Source organism: Anopheles ziemanni, chromosome 3, assembly GCF_943734765.1.
Source record: "Anopheles ziemanni chromosome 3, idAnoZiCoDA_A2_x.2, whole genome shotgun sequence".
NCBI classification, from domain to species: domain Eukaryota; kingdom Metazoa; phylum Arthropoda; class Insecta; order Diptera; family Culicidae; genus Anopheles; species Anopheles ziemanni.
The window spans coordinates 15,899,257-15,914,005 of NC_080706.1; the positions used below are offsets into that span (position 1 = coordinate 15,899,257).

The 14,749-nt window shown below is 44.4% G+C and overlaps 1 protein-coding gene across 1 annotated transcript; it reads right to left on the bottom strand.

The window, feature by feature from the left end:
* Positions 1-303: 303 nt before the first annotated feature.
* On the bottom strand, positions 304-14,167 carry LOC131287267 (galactokinase-like). The gene is made up of 7 exons (XM_058316302.1): positions 14,001-14,167; positions 11,462-11,604; positions 7,335-7,505; positions 7,144-7,269; positions 2,022-2,217; positions 1,470-1,571; positions 304-648 (listed from the first exon to the last, which is right to left on the bottom strand). The coding sequence occupies exons 1-7, from the start codon at positions 14,160-14,162 to the stop codon at positions 343-345; spliced, it is 1,206 nt and encodes a 401-aa protein (XP_058172285.1). The 5' UTR covers positions 14,163-14,167; the 3' UTR covers positions 304-342.
* Positions 14,168-14,749: the final 582 nt, after the last annotated feature.

Below are 14,749 nucleotides of genomic sequence, written 5' to 3' on the forward strand. Positions count from 1 at the left end.
TGCTGAACGTGTTGTTAATTGGAAAAAAGATGATGAATTAAGGAAACCGAGGAGGTAAGCAGCCGGTCCTCGAGAACTGGAGTAGCAGAGTGGAAGTAAATGGTAAAATTTTTCTTTTGTAAAAAAAACCAATAAAATCGGAAAGAAACCCAACCAAAACGCAATCAATGTGTTCAGTATGTTTCTTTTGCCAAATCTATTAACACGTTGAAATTTGAAAGGTAAGTGTACCAGAGAAAGTCCGTTCAAAGTGCACGGTTTTATTTGTTCCTACTTCATAGTTGTTTGAATAGTTGTATAGCAAAAGCTGGAATGTTGTCTCCGTTCAAGAGCAGGCCCTTCTCACCCGAGGTATTTACTCAGATCGAGCTTGTGAGCGCCATTGCCTGGTTGCGCAAGGTAGAACTTGGCCCGAAATTTTCCGCCCGTTTTGCGCGAGTAGATCGTGTCCACGTGCTTCACGGCGTCGGCGAGGGCTTGACGTTCGATCAGGGTGACGGTGCATCCGCCGAAGCCACCACCCGTCATGCGAGAACCGATCACACCGGGCGCCTGGAGCGTCGCCTCCACCAACAGGTCCACCTCGTGGCAGGACACCTCGAAGTCTTCGCTGAGCGATCGGTGCGATTCGTTCATCAGGGCGCCCATCTGCGGAAGGAATCGATTAGAATAAGGTATAGTTTGAACTTGAAGCAAAACTCAACTTATTTGAAATTGATTTCATAAATCAAGGTGGGTTTTTCAGGAAAATTAATTTCATCTTTAAATGTTTTCAAAAGGATCCGAATTTATGCTTGTTTTTACTTTAATTACTACAACGTTTGCGACTTGGCAGAGGCTTTCTAAGGGATACCACAACATCTACAATTTGCCTGCACCTATTCCGATTTTTTACGTCATTTGTTTCGTTTGCTCTATGTTTTTTTATGTATATTTGTTGTTTACTTTTTATAATTTTTTTCTGTTACTTTTGATAAATTTTATGTTAGTGTTTAGAAGACAAGATATTTATCCTTCTCTTTTGTGATGTTGATTGGGAACGTCCTACGATAATCACTGAAGTTAGCCAGTATTCTAATCTACACTTTGCCCAATAATTCTCTACTTTTATTATCAAACTTATGTAACTTCAAAGAAACGTGCTTCTCAACACATTTCTTAACCATCACTCCAATCCACTCTCAATTGATTTGCCGCCTTCTGGTACAAATCCATTTCAAGTGCCTCGTTAAGTTAAAACAACAAATGATCTCCCCACAGCCGATAGTTTTCGAAGGTGATTCAAAAAGGGGGGGCACATGTTGCGCAAATTTCAACTCTCCACCTCTAAGTACCTATTCAAACCGATCTCCACCGAATTTCGGCTCCATTTAGCTTCGTTTGTAATGAGTTAGTTTCACTTTCTGTTTTGCAACAGCTGCCGGAAAATATGTATAGCTTCTCGGTTGAGGGTAACTGCCGACACTTACCTTTGCAAAATCGTTAGCCTTCAGTGCCGCGGCCGCTTCCGTCGTACGCTGGATCTCCGTGATGACGTGCCGGGCCCGACGCACCAACAGCTCGCTGGCGTTCTGGAGCGCTGTGCATTTCACGTGTCAGGTGTCAGAAATGGCATCCGCATGGGGAGATTCGTGGGGATAATATAGAAATTATGGAGAAGGATTAGTTCTTTGAAAGGTGTGAAGGTGCCTTCTTGCGTTCAATTATCTTTAAAAAAGTTTTATCAAATTTCACTGTCATATTAAAAAATAACTCTTATTGTTCCTCTAAGACCCCCTTTGGGGATTAATAGCAACAATTAAACTGTTTGGTAAAACCTCATTTGATTTAATTGAATTGGATTAGATTAATATGGAAGCTTGTTCCCCGCAAAAGGTAAAGGCTTCTGGACTTAAAGCTGTTATCGATTACATTTCAAATACTCTAAAATGCAACCACGAACCAGATAACTCGCCGTTGGTCAAATCAAATGCCGGAAACATGCAGCTCTCCGTCTGATTGGAAGCTCCGCGGCTCGGAACAAGTTGAAACTCACCCTTCAGATGGTCAAGCGAGGCATCCCGGTAGCTGTCCAGACCCATCAGCTCGAGGGCCTGTTGGCACTGCTTCCTCCTCACCGGATACTCGCTCGAGGACAGCTCGTGCTTGACACCCGAGTTGCAGATCAACACCGCTAGATGGGGAGCCTCGAACGGAATGGGTTCGGTGGCGAGGTTTCTGAAATTACCGGACAAAAAAAACATTACAACGAGTGCCCTTACAACACGGAGGACGAGAGACCGACTCGGGAGGGTGGTTTGATGTCATATAAATCCTGGAATTAACACCCAAAACTAACCGACCGAGGCGTTTCAGAAGGAGAAGCACCGAAGCATTCCTACGGGAGCTCTTTTCCGAGGTAATAAAACCTCGGAACCAATATGGTGGAAAATGGGGGGAAAAAAAACCCAACCCAAGAAAGCAAGTAAACGGACTTGTTTTAAAAAATAAACAGCACCAACGATCGACCCAAGGGCGAATGAAATTGTTAATTTTACGGCTTTCATTAAATCTTCCGAATCGAGCGGTTCAGAAGCATCATCCATCTGGAAGCTGGGAAATTCCCGGGAAAGCAGCACCGGCAGCAGAAGCGGCCAGGAAGCGACGACGTAAGCGTCCGTAACAAGCCGGCTTTTCCGGAAGAGCTCACTCACTCTAAAGATTGTTGCATTTTACGATCCTTTCCTTCCCGACCGGATTGGAACGGAAAAGGAACCAACTCGGCTGTAGAACGATGAAGTATTCAACATACACATATGTGTGTGTGTGTGTGTAAACACACATAACACTCGGAACAATTACAGAAGACTGTGAACCATTTCAAACCCCAGGCGAGGATTGAAGCCGAAGACCGTCCCAACAATGTCTCACGTCGAGTGGAACCGTTTTCTTCCTCAACGTGAAAGGGAAAGACCGTGTGCGAGGCAAGGGGAGGGAGGGAGGAAATGTGCCAATGAAAGTGATGTGTCGGAATCGGTGAAGGCAACTCAATTCCTCCGATCCCATCAATCGTTGCATCCGAGCGAGGGCTCCGGTTTTGTTATCACGTCGGAGTTAATCTCTCTCTCTCTTTCGCTAGATCGAATCTTCGAAAGAATCGCTTTCCCGATTGGTCGGAAAATTTCTTTCAGATCCTACTGCGTTCCGGAGGGTGGTTATCGAGGGCGAGGATGCAGGAAAAACAATTGTTTCCGAGGGTTTCTTCTCTTTAACTCATATTAAGCAGCATGATGTGGTAAGTTTCTACAAGTTTCCATTTCGTTTGAGATGAGAGAACGATTTTCCAGCCTTTGTGCTTCAAGGTGTTCGTGTGAAATTAATTTAAGTGACTTAAAATTTGCTGAACTATTATTTTATTTCTTAAATAGATTTTAAAACCTCGCTTATTAATGTTTAACACGTTTGCTTTTAAATGCTATTTATCATTCTAAACTAATTATCTTATCAACCTTTCATTCGGTGGAAAAAATAAACCTTAGTGGTAGCTACCCTTTAAAAAGATATGTTGGATTCAAATCTAAATTATTTGAAATTATCTTAGCTCGAAAGATGTAAATTCCACATTTTACAACTCATGGCAATGAAGCAAAAATACAAACAAAATATACAATCTGAACTTTCCATCAAGTTTTCCAGATTCGAGTGAAATATGAAAGTAAATCAACTTAATGAATTTTGATGAAAATTGATGCATTACAAGAGTTGAAAATTCAAACACCTTTATGTTGTCTTTCATAGTTCATTTGAAATAAATTCTTTTAACAGAACCCTGTGTCACTTTTACATTTTGTTCGTTTCTTTGTCGTTGCGGCGAGTGTATAATTTGTGCAACCCATGGATTTGCAACTCGTGTCGATCAGGACGAAGTAATGCAACTCCTTTCAACTGCAAGTACACATTAATGCATTTCAATCCTTTCTGAGGAACATGTATCTTCACACACACACACAGAAACAAGTGCCTGATATTGACTTCCGAAACCTCCGGAACAATCCGGTATCTTCCGGGTAGCATATTTGTGCAATCGCATGTTTCATATTTCCGCCTCTCTGTTGACATGTGTCCTTCCTCCTTTTATCCTTCCTCCTGCGTTACGTTTCACCCCGAAACCGGCAAATAGTTGGTTCCGCCGCGCTCCGATCGAATGTGGCAGATTGAAACACGCAAGCACTCGTCTGTAATTTTCGCACAACCCAACCGTCGGCTCAAGATTTCACCAAGGGAAACACCGGAAAATCGAGTTTCCGCTGCATTCAGCCCATTTCCGGCACGGGTGCAGCGAAGCGCAAGCCTGCATGCATGCATGCACACACACACATACAGCGATACACTACTACTCAGGATACTGCGATCGGAAGGAAAAGCACCACGAAGAAAGGGTCCCCTGTGTGGTCGTAATTTTCCGGCGGACTCCTTTGACTTCGAGTCGTGCCCGACACTCGACACCTTTTTCCCCACCGCTGCCAGGGAGTTGCAGGCCGGAAGTAAGATAAGACCGATACGACAAATTGTAGCTTGACGTGTGTTCGATGCATTCTCCGCGAGTGTAGGAGAGCGGAGTGAGATTTTTTCAATGAATTGTGAGACAGATTCCGGTCACGAATGTACGTTTGAAAATGTCAGATTCATGAAAGTCCAACCGAATCATTACATGTAATGAAAGGCAAATCGATTACATAGAGCAACTGAAACTAAGGTTTTGTTGCATTAGAAAACAATTAAATATAAATTAATGGAATAAAGAAACTAACGAAGATAAAATAAAAAAGCTATAACAAAGAGCAGTAAGGAATTAAAAAAGTGAAATAAAAGAGAAAAAAGTTGTCAATCATAACTGACATAAAATATAATAAATAAAATATCAATTGGAAAAATTAAATCAAAAACAAGCTATAGGAAATTGGAAAAAAGTTTCTAACTCATTCTTCTTATCTCCTAAGTTAAGAGAACACCATCTAAAGCAACGCATTCGAACAGCAAGTTCGAAAGTAGATACTCCCGTATCTAAGCTACGGAATAATCCTCGAAAGCAGGACGATGCTCCTGTTTTGCTTCCTTCATCACAATATTGGAAGCAACAAGGACACGAGACCGATACAAAATGGAGTAGCAACCTTTCAGTAGCTCTTCGGCCGGCGACAACCCGAGCTGTGCTGAATTTTCCGGTTTAGTGGCACTCAACGAACCAAATTGTTCGAACCGGATCACATTCCTCCACCCACCCCCTATCCCCTCTGTTGGCCAATTCTCGGGTGGGTGTTATCCTGTTCTGAATTACTCCACGAGGCGCGAGGGAAAAGGGACGTGCGGTTCTTGGCGGAAGTTTACGGAAACGAAGGGGACATCTGACAATGGCCGGACACTTCCGCTGCACTTTACCTCCCCCCCTCTCCCTTCGCCAAGTGGTAGTAAGAGGTTTGGAAGGGAATGTTTTTCGGAAATTCTTGAACACCACCACGAATATATTAGCCAGGAATTAAGCCGTTGCCGGGGCTCGAGGGGATCCTGATGCAGGTTGCCGTGGTTTCGAGTGGCTCCCCAAGGTAAGCCCGATACGGGAACCACCCTTCAAGCCACTCCCCGGCAGCCGGATTAGAGACGGATAGCTGTCAGGATTCATTTGTGCACCTTAATTAAAGAGATATGCATCCGACAAAAGGAAGCTCGAGCCCGCTCCAGTCCGACCGTCCTTCCTTTGGCTAATTCGAATAACACCCCGGTGGCCTGAGTGGCTGGCTCCGAGCCGATGTTTGCACAAAGACACGTTCGCTCAATAGTTTACTCGCCCGCACCTCTCCCAACCGTGGAAGGATTAAAACGGCCCCCTCCTGTCACCGTACTCGGCGTACTCGGGTTCATGTCACGCTTCGGGATAATGCTTTGGAATCACAAAAATGGCTCGCCCTCCACACGTGTCGGCGTCGACAGCGGAGGCTCTCGACTGTTTCGAACTAAACGGATGCGCTCTCGCACGGAGGAAATGGCACGGTTCCGATTGCCATCTACCGCAGTTTGGCGAAGCGAAAAGAGCACCCGGTCGTACAATGCAACGACGCTAGGGGATCTGGGGACCGCTCCGCCACCAAAGCTGGCCACTTGCAGGGGAATTATGTTTGAAATCCAGGCACAAACAAATGATGGATGTGCAACACATCAGCTCGGATGAGATGTTTTTGATGCGGGATGCGAGGAAAGTGTTTCTCCTTCCCTTTACACGAGATGACTTCTTGTAGCTCCGGTGCATGTTAGAGTCACCTTAGTTATTGCACATCCGGGACTTAATCTTGCTGGCAAAACATATTGAACGTACAGGAAAATGTTCACTTCCAACGCTTGCTTTTATGCAAAACAAATATTCTATCATATAGCATGTCATTGTCAAAATAAAATGCTTTTTTTTCACTACATTCTGTTACAAAATTGAATAATTATCGAAAGAATGAATTTGCAAATAGTTAGATGTACGCAGGTACATGACAAAATTTGTCTTTAAATACCATAGAATATCAAAAACAGAACTATTTACAAGAAATACCTCCGAATGCTATCATAAACATTGCTTTATGGATAGGTCAATACGATAATAATTGATCAATGTTCCGTTGAAAAAATAAAAGATGCATTAAAGAACCTTTTTACGTTACCCCGGTAACTTTTGATAGCAATTATAATGGTTTGATGTTTAAAAATGTGAAGCATTAGTTAAAAGTGTGCTTTAACGAACTTCAAAAGCAACAAAACCTGAAACAAACAAAAAAATTGTTTGACTTTTTAAATCAAAAAATGAAAGCGCATCTCCTTCAAAATAATCGGCAGTATTTGTTGGACGAATAAATTAAAAAATGGCAGGTAACGTAGTTGGAGTACTAGTATGAACATTTATATATGTTTTCTTAGACAAAGCCTCTATTAACAACATTTTGAAGGAGATGTTTGTATTGAATCAGGATGCCTTATTTCCTTCAATACTGTTTGACCTCCCAAGCAAATCCAAAGTTAAAATATTTTTCTGTTTTATGGCTTCAAATCTACAAACTACTTGGTAGACGGTTTGTTAGTTGTTTTAGTTAAAGTGACACTTTTAAGTGTTAGTTTAGTACTTACCGACAATCAATGAGCAATGCGTGATCAGCTCGGCCTCCGATCGCGATCAATTGATCCATAATGCCACAGGGCATGTTGGCGAACGTGTGTTCCGCTCGTTGGCACAATTGTGCACCTTCTGCCGCACTGGAAAAACGGAATGGGATGGAAAGTTGTTCATTGCGGAGACAAAAATGTGATAAATCACTTACCTGCCGGCTCGGTGTCCGGTGAGTTGCTCGAGGAAGGTCAACGTGGCCACCTCGAGGGCGGCCGAGCTCGACAGTCCGCTACCGATGGGCACGTTCGTGTGGATGACCGCATTAAAGCCCGGAACTGGCCGCCGGAAGTGGAACATCACACCCTTGACGTAATTGAGCCATCTGATCGGGAGGGAAAACCAAGCGTTACTAACTCTCATATCCGTTCTATCGAACAGGTGCAAAATTAATTTGCTCTAAATAGTTTTTTTTTCTCGTTGCCCGAAAGCTGAAAATAATACCCTTCAATTGAAAATGCGCGTGAAAATTGGTTTCGAACGGTATAAAAATGATTCATGATACTTGCCAATAGCGAACCAATAGAATCTATCGCACGAGAAAATGACCCTTCACGGAAGGATTGCTCGCGGGGCGTAAATAAATTCCCCAAAACCCGGGTCTCGGGAAGCCGGAAAAGCGGGGCGAAACACACCAAATTCAATCATTCTCTATTGTGCCCGCAGACCCAAAACAAAAAGGTCCGAAAAAAGACCCACCACCGGCTGGATTTCAATTACATTTCGACGTGGAAATTAGCTTTGGTGTGTATTTTGCCACCACCTCCTCCACTTCAATCGCGCTTTCGAAACCCTCCCTTACCACTAGCTTTCCTGGATAAACAATCGAACAGCAGGAGGGAGGGGAAAGCAGCCAAATATTGCCAAAATCCCCAAAATTCGATGGGCCCAAAGATGGGCGCGCGAAAAATGGGCTCATTTGTGAAGCGGAAAGGAAAAAGGCAGGACAGAACTCGCACTCCAATTATAATGATTACGTTTGCAAAATGCCTCTGTGTAGGTGTGTGTGTGTGTGTGTGCGTGTTTGTGTGTCGAAGCTACATGGCGAACCATTGATTACACAATCGTACCCTCGCGGGGCGCAGGGATGGGGGTACGATGAAGGATGAGGGCCCGTTGATGCCACAGGTTGAAGTTTGCTAATTATAAATGCAATTAACTCGAGCCACTCAAATTAGTTCAATCCGAATGATTTGCTGGCCGGAAAAAGCAGCTCAACACGGCCGAGGTGGGACGTTGCGGTGGGGAAAAAAGAAATGAGCGGGAAAAACTGGTGCGGGATCACCGAGTAAAGCCACGCAAATTATGGCCAAAGCCCACCGGAAGTGTACTTGAAAAAACGTAATTAAATTGTGCCAGATATAATAACTGCTTCAAAGTGGTGCATAGTTGTGCGATATAGTTTTGCCATCCAGCTGATGAGATACTCCTGTAGATTTGTTTACTTTCAGTAGTTAAATTTGTAGTACGCTTATAATTGAATGTAATAAGTTGAGTTCAAATATGTACGTGTTATAATTCAGGACTAATGTGGAGCAGTGCTGAGATGATCTTGAATTGCATCCCAGTTGACAACTTTTTAATCTACAAAGTTGACACCACAATACATCGCAAATTGGTTCACTGGTTAACGAACGACGAAGTTCCCAATCCTTAATCCTTTATCTAATTCATATCCATGCTAGAATGTTTTAAATAATTCAATCACTATACTGCTTTACTTTTTCTATCTCTTCATGAGCCTTCTCGATCCTTTGAAACTAAAGAACATTCCCAACACAATTTGATACGCTTGTTTTGTTTGTTAAGTAAAAACATTATGTTCAATTTATGCAACCAGGTTTTCAACCAAAAGTGTTCAATTTGTGAATTTTCTGCATGGTGCATTTTTAAAACACTGCCCGACGGGTTGTGTTAAAAACGATTAAATGAATTTGCATCTAGTTTAAACCCAAAACAATGCGTAAAAATTCGACAAAAACGAGTGACATTGCCTAAATTATGCTCCGGTGAGCCTCATCAATATTAACCGACTCTGCCACTATCGCGATCTATTTGAATGGAAAAAAGGAAAAAAAGGCCGTGAACTACAACCGTGTCCGGTGGAAAACGGATTCCAAACGACGCGATAATCAATCAGGATCACATAGAACGCGAGGGGGAGGAAAAAAAAACCCCTGAAACCTTGGGGGTGCTTAAAATATTTATCTGATTTCGCATCGGGATCCACATTAGCAATGTATCAACCAACTTAATCACAGATAATCGCTTCGTGCCATCGCGTGTCCCTCGATGGGGAGGACGCCACTGCTGCGCTAATAATCCACTTACGATCATCGGCGCGCGATCGAATATTACCACCGGTTCGCCGTTCGCACCGGGCATTTTCCAGCGGGCCACTTTTCCCGGGTGAAATAATTCCCGGTTAATTTGACAACAGAATCCGGAACCGATCCGGCGAATGCGCTGACCGGTCCCCCTCCGGTTGGCCTCGGCAGCTGTTTGTAGCGTGTATAATCTCTTCTGCACGCGACACCGATGGTGTCAGTGTGTACTTGTGTGTGTGTGTGTTTGTTCGATGGGAGGACTTAATCAAATTTTATCTTCCAACAACACTGCACCAACCGGGCGAACGGACGACACATGTTTTCGATGCTCGCCTCGCCTCAAAACACCAACACCAAACGATGCAGTCGGGATCCGGAAACGGAACTCCAACTCCGGGGCGCTCGTCGGGTGGAAAATCCACCCACCCTTCCCGAGGGAACCAGGATGGTCAGCTTTTTTAGCTCGAGTCCGTCCTATGCGCGTGGGAAATTAATCAATTTTCCGTGTTAGGTTGTTTTGCCACGCATAGCGAGGGAGAGAGAGAGAGAGTGCGATTTACTCTGGCTTTGCTCTGGTCTTTGTTGTTTCCAACCTTCCGAAAGGAAAGCGAGAATAAATGGAAAACCTATGGCATGTCGAAAGAAGCAGGTGTCTGCAGGTGGAAAACATTGGAATGAGGTACGACTGAATTTGAATAAAAATCTAGCGCAAAAAAAACACAAACCCTGGCTAAGGACACACGTGGGACATGCACACCCAAGCGCGTGGGGATTTTTCCTTATCCGCTTTTTCTTGTAGTCTGCGCAAAAAATAACACACCTCCGCACACACACGAAATTTAAGGTAAAATAAATAAAATAGAATTAAAAAATACAAACAACCACGACATTACGTTCGACACCCGGAAAAGGCTCCCGTGGGCCCGCTAGACCATTTTCCGCGGGCGACACGGGAGTCTTTCTGCCGGGGCCGGTTTTCCGCTGGCAAACATCGTCCAACGCCGGGGGAAGTGCGGTGTGCGGTGCATGAATTATGTACACGTTTGCACATTCATTATACGAGTGAATTTTCCGCGAGTTTTGATGTCGTATTATTTAATTTAAATACATGAATATGAAAATGAACGCGCCATTTTCTTCGACGTCGCCATGGCGCGCACACCCGAAAATCCAAACAAACACGCGGCATACACACACACACACGCGCACAAGGGAAATCACCGGGGGGATGCTGCAGCAGCGTTGGAGAAAATAAACAAAAATAAGGAAATCCTGCCCTCCACCGGCCACGACCGGGAAAATTGATCGTCCCACCCGAGGATCCTCCCCCAGGGTTTATCCGGAAGTTTTTCCCGGCTACCTTTTCGGCTACCTTGGTACGTCCTGGGTGTAAAAACACCGTTGAGCGGCTGTTGCTTCCTGGTGGGCTGGTCGAATGTTGAACAAGAACCTCGACACCCGCCCAACACCCACCGGAAAACACCCACCCCCCCCACCGCCCGGCGAACCCGAGGTGGGCCGCATTGGTCGGCTGCTGCAGTGCGGAATTTCACGCACCGGACGTGTACCGGCAAGTGTTTGTCCTGTGTTTTTCTCCTTCCCTCACCACCGCTTTTCCTCATTCGTCCTTTCCCCGGCCCCCCCCCATAGCCACGGCTTCGATCGAAGCTTTCTGTTTTGGTATCATTTTCAATGCAAACCAACCGAAAACCAACTGTCGATGGTGTTACTCAAACTGCCTCATGCCGATGGACGGCCATTCACACACACGCATGCAAGCACGCACACCTCACAGGACGATAAATTATGCGCACAAGGTGCAGAACACCCGAGTCCCGAGTCCCGGGCGCGACTGTATGCAAATGATGCGTGAGTCCGTGGGTCCGGGAAAATCCCGGGAAAATGGTGGCTAATTAATTAACTAGCGTGCGTTGGCGGTGGGTCGCGGGCTTACTTGGGTGATCCTTTGCCGATGGAACCGCTGTCGAACTGGCCCCGCTTCGAGCCCTCCTGGATGCCCTCGGAGCAGGTGACCACGTCGCAGGTCGACTCGCTGCCGTTGCGCTTTCCGACGATCACCGTTCCGAACTGGAGTGCCTGTGCAAGAGAGGGAGAGGGAAGATACGGGTGAGAAGAAATTAATGGGGGCAAACAATTAGTTTCGGTTGCAGGCAGTTTCCACGAACCGTGCGGGACCCCGATTCGATGGACTTTGTACGCGTTTATGATTTTTCTTTGCTAGTCCTGCTCCAGCGGAGGAAATTTGTTCCTGTTTTCGATTGTTCAAATTAATTTCGGTTGACTTCTTGTGCCAACTGCACACAGGAGAAGTTTATGTTTTGTAAATTAAAAGGCTCTCCAGTACTGCACAAGTAACAAAGGTTATTTAAGTATGCATACCCGTTGACAGTAGGGTTTGAGATAAAATATGTCGGTATATGTTCTGTTCAACTTTGGTCTTCCCCGAACCGTCCCAAATGTTTACCTCAGTTCGATTTGATGTAAACGGTAGTTTTATTGTTAATAGTTTTCCTCTAGCCTTTTCTAACTATTTGACACTTGCAAAGGCTTATAAGTATAAATCAATTTAAACATAAAAGCATTTTGCTTAAAATCTATTTCATTCGTCCTAATGTCTCATTTAAAAACGTCTGATAGTTCCTAGAGCGTAAAACAAACTTTCTAGATAATAGTAAATATCTCTCCTTCCTAAAACTACGATAAAAGGATTTGCTGTGATTCTACAATACACATGCACTAGTTTTGATAAAACAATTTCTATAGCCTTCAATATAAAAATCGATCACTCACAATCAGCAGCAACAATAGATCTTTCTCATCAGTAAGAAATAATGAACATCGTTCTTGTAGGAAGATAAATTTCCAGGAAATCTTCAAAGAGAAGCATCCAAACCTTGCATGCAACCTTCTCAAAGCTTATCACTTAATCCTTCTGCATTTGTGTTGAATCAATATAATTGCCGTGCAGTAGTTGCCTTATCTCGGGGTGTTGTGCACGTTAAATAAAATATTAACGCCATCAGCTCAATTGCTGCACAAATAAAGTTCCGATAAAGTGGGGATTGGATTGAACGTTGTTTCCGTTTTGTTTTAAACTATCGCTAACTATTTGCAGGCCACTCATATGATGTAACGCCAGCGTGGAGCATAGAAAGTAGAACAAAAAACAAACATAAATTGCTGGATTTATGACATTTCCGCGTTGTTGTCGATGTTGGTGTCTTCACCGGCACTGTTTTCATTTGATATTGCACGTCGACGCGCCGCAGGTATCTCGCACGGTTCCCGGTGGCGATAAAATACCGACAAGTGTTATTCTTTAATCAACGAGCCTCCACCGGCAGTCTCTTCCTCTTCCCGCTGGGAAAGGGTACCGTGGCTTTGCTGATAAGGCCTTGTCTGGCCCATTGGCTGGATGGGCTGATAAATCGATTTTCATCGAGTGTACCATTAACCGGCCTCTCGCTGCGGGGTCTTCGGCACCGTTTCGGCGCTACATACGTTTACAGCATGTTTGACGAGTTTCAACCAGAGTTCCAGGGCTTATCGGAGATGGGACATCGTCGGACTGGATCGCACATTGCAATCAATAATTGCGCCAAGCTTTCAAACGATGAGATTGATTTTAATAAATTAACACCTTCCGCAAATGTCACAACCAATTGGCAACGATAAGCTGTTTGATTTTTCAGCGACCGGTAGGTTAAACAAAAATGACAAATATGTATTGATCAATTTCCAATTAATTCCTATTCCGCCACTGTCACCGATATGCTGAAAATGGGGTTTCTAATTTTAATTCCTATAATTTTTAACCAGCGCGTGTCATGCAAAGGTAATCAACCATGTGATTGTCATTTACCTGATGACTGATTTCGTTTGAAATTCTGTCCCATCTTCTGATGTCAGTTGGTGGACATTGTATGGGGGTTCAAGAGTCAATCACGAGCTAATCTTGTCAAACCCACTGATTACTTCTGAGCTGATTGGAACCAGTTCAAATTAAACCGTTCGCAAACGTCAACCCCGGTCCCTTTCCGTTTGCTGCCAGCCTTATAATTAAGATGGAAAATTCAAATCAACATCCACTGGTCCGCAACATACTCCTGGTGAAAGGTTCTCCCCCCCAAAGGCAATTATGACTGGACAATCCCTGGTACATGACACCTCCAGGTTCACCACCACTGGGTTGATTGTGTTATATAGTGGTAGGTTGTGGCATTGGCAAACGATTCGACATCAATCTCGTCACCATCAGGCGTGGTGTGATGAAAAATGTTTCAACCGGGAGAAACCGAGCGGGTTGGAGGTCTTTGAATGGTCATTCGGACAAGGGTTTTACTAATGTTTTACATGTTCCATCGGTCCGCTTGAGGGTTTTGGAGGAGGAAGGCGTTCAATCGGAAACAAATCCTAAAAATCAACCCTTGCTGATCGACAACGGCTCCAACGCACGAACCTAGAACACTTACCATCGGCAGAACGAAACCATCGTTGTAGTCGACATGGTCGCCAATTAGGTTGACCCGGCCGGGGGCGCAGGTGGCGAGGTCCGGGTCGGTGCCGAACGTGTTGCGGAATGTTTCGATTGATGTTTTAACAACCTCATCAAAACTAATTACTCTCGACAGCATCTCGATGTCCTCTTCGGCGTGCCTGGCGGAGGAGAGGGGGGGACAAGAAGTGTTACAAGCATCAAGTGTTTGGCGGAGGGGTGGGTGAAATTTTCTGGAAATTTTATTACAACACTTTCGGTGGCTCCCGTGCGGTGCACGGTTAGGGAAAATGAGATTTTCCAATAGCGCCTGCTGTTTTTAATGGGATTCCCGGACGATTTTTGGCGTGAAAACCGAAAACTAATTTGCAATACATTTCCACTCGATCAGACTAAAATTGTGTGCAAACTGAAAAAAATAATCACCAAACAAAAAACACACACACAAAATCCCACCCGATAATCACATTACGGGTTCGATTATGCAAAAGCAATCAATCACGTGGATGGAAAAAGAACAAACGTTTTCTGTTTGTTTGCAAACGGCTTTTCCGCGATGAAATAAATGGCAACTTTCGGAAGGAAATGCAACAGACGAAAAAAATCGGTAACTGGCGCGAATGGCTCACCGATATTGCCATTTGCATAATTTGACCGAATGGTCAATCAGTTTCAATCAACGGCTGGCCTCCCCCGCACGAATGCAATCGACAAATGTTTGTGGGA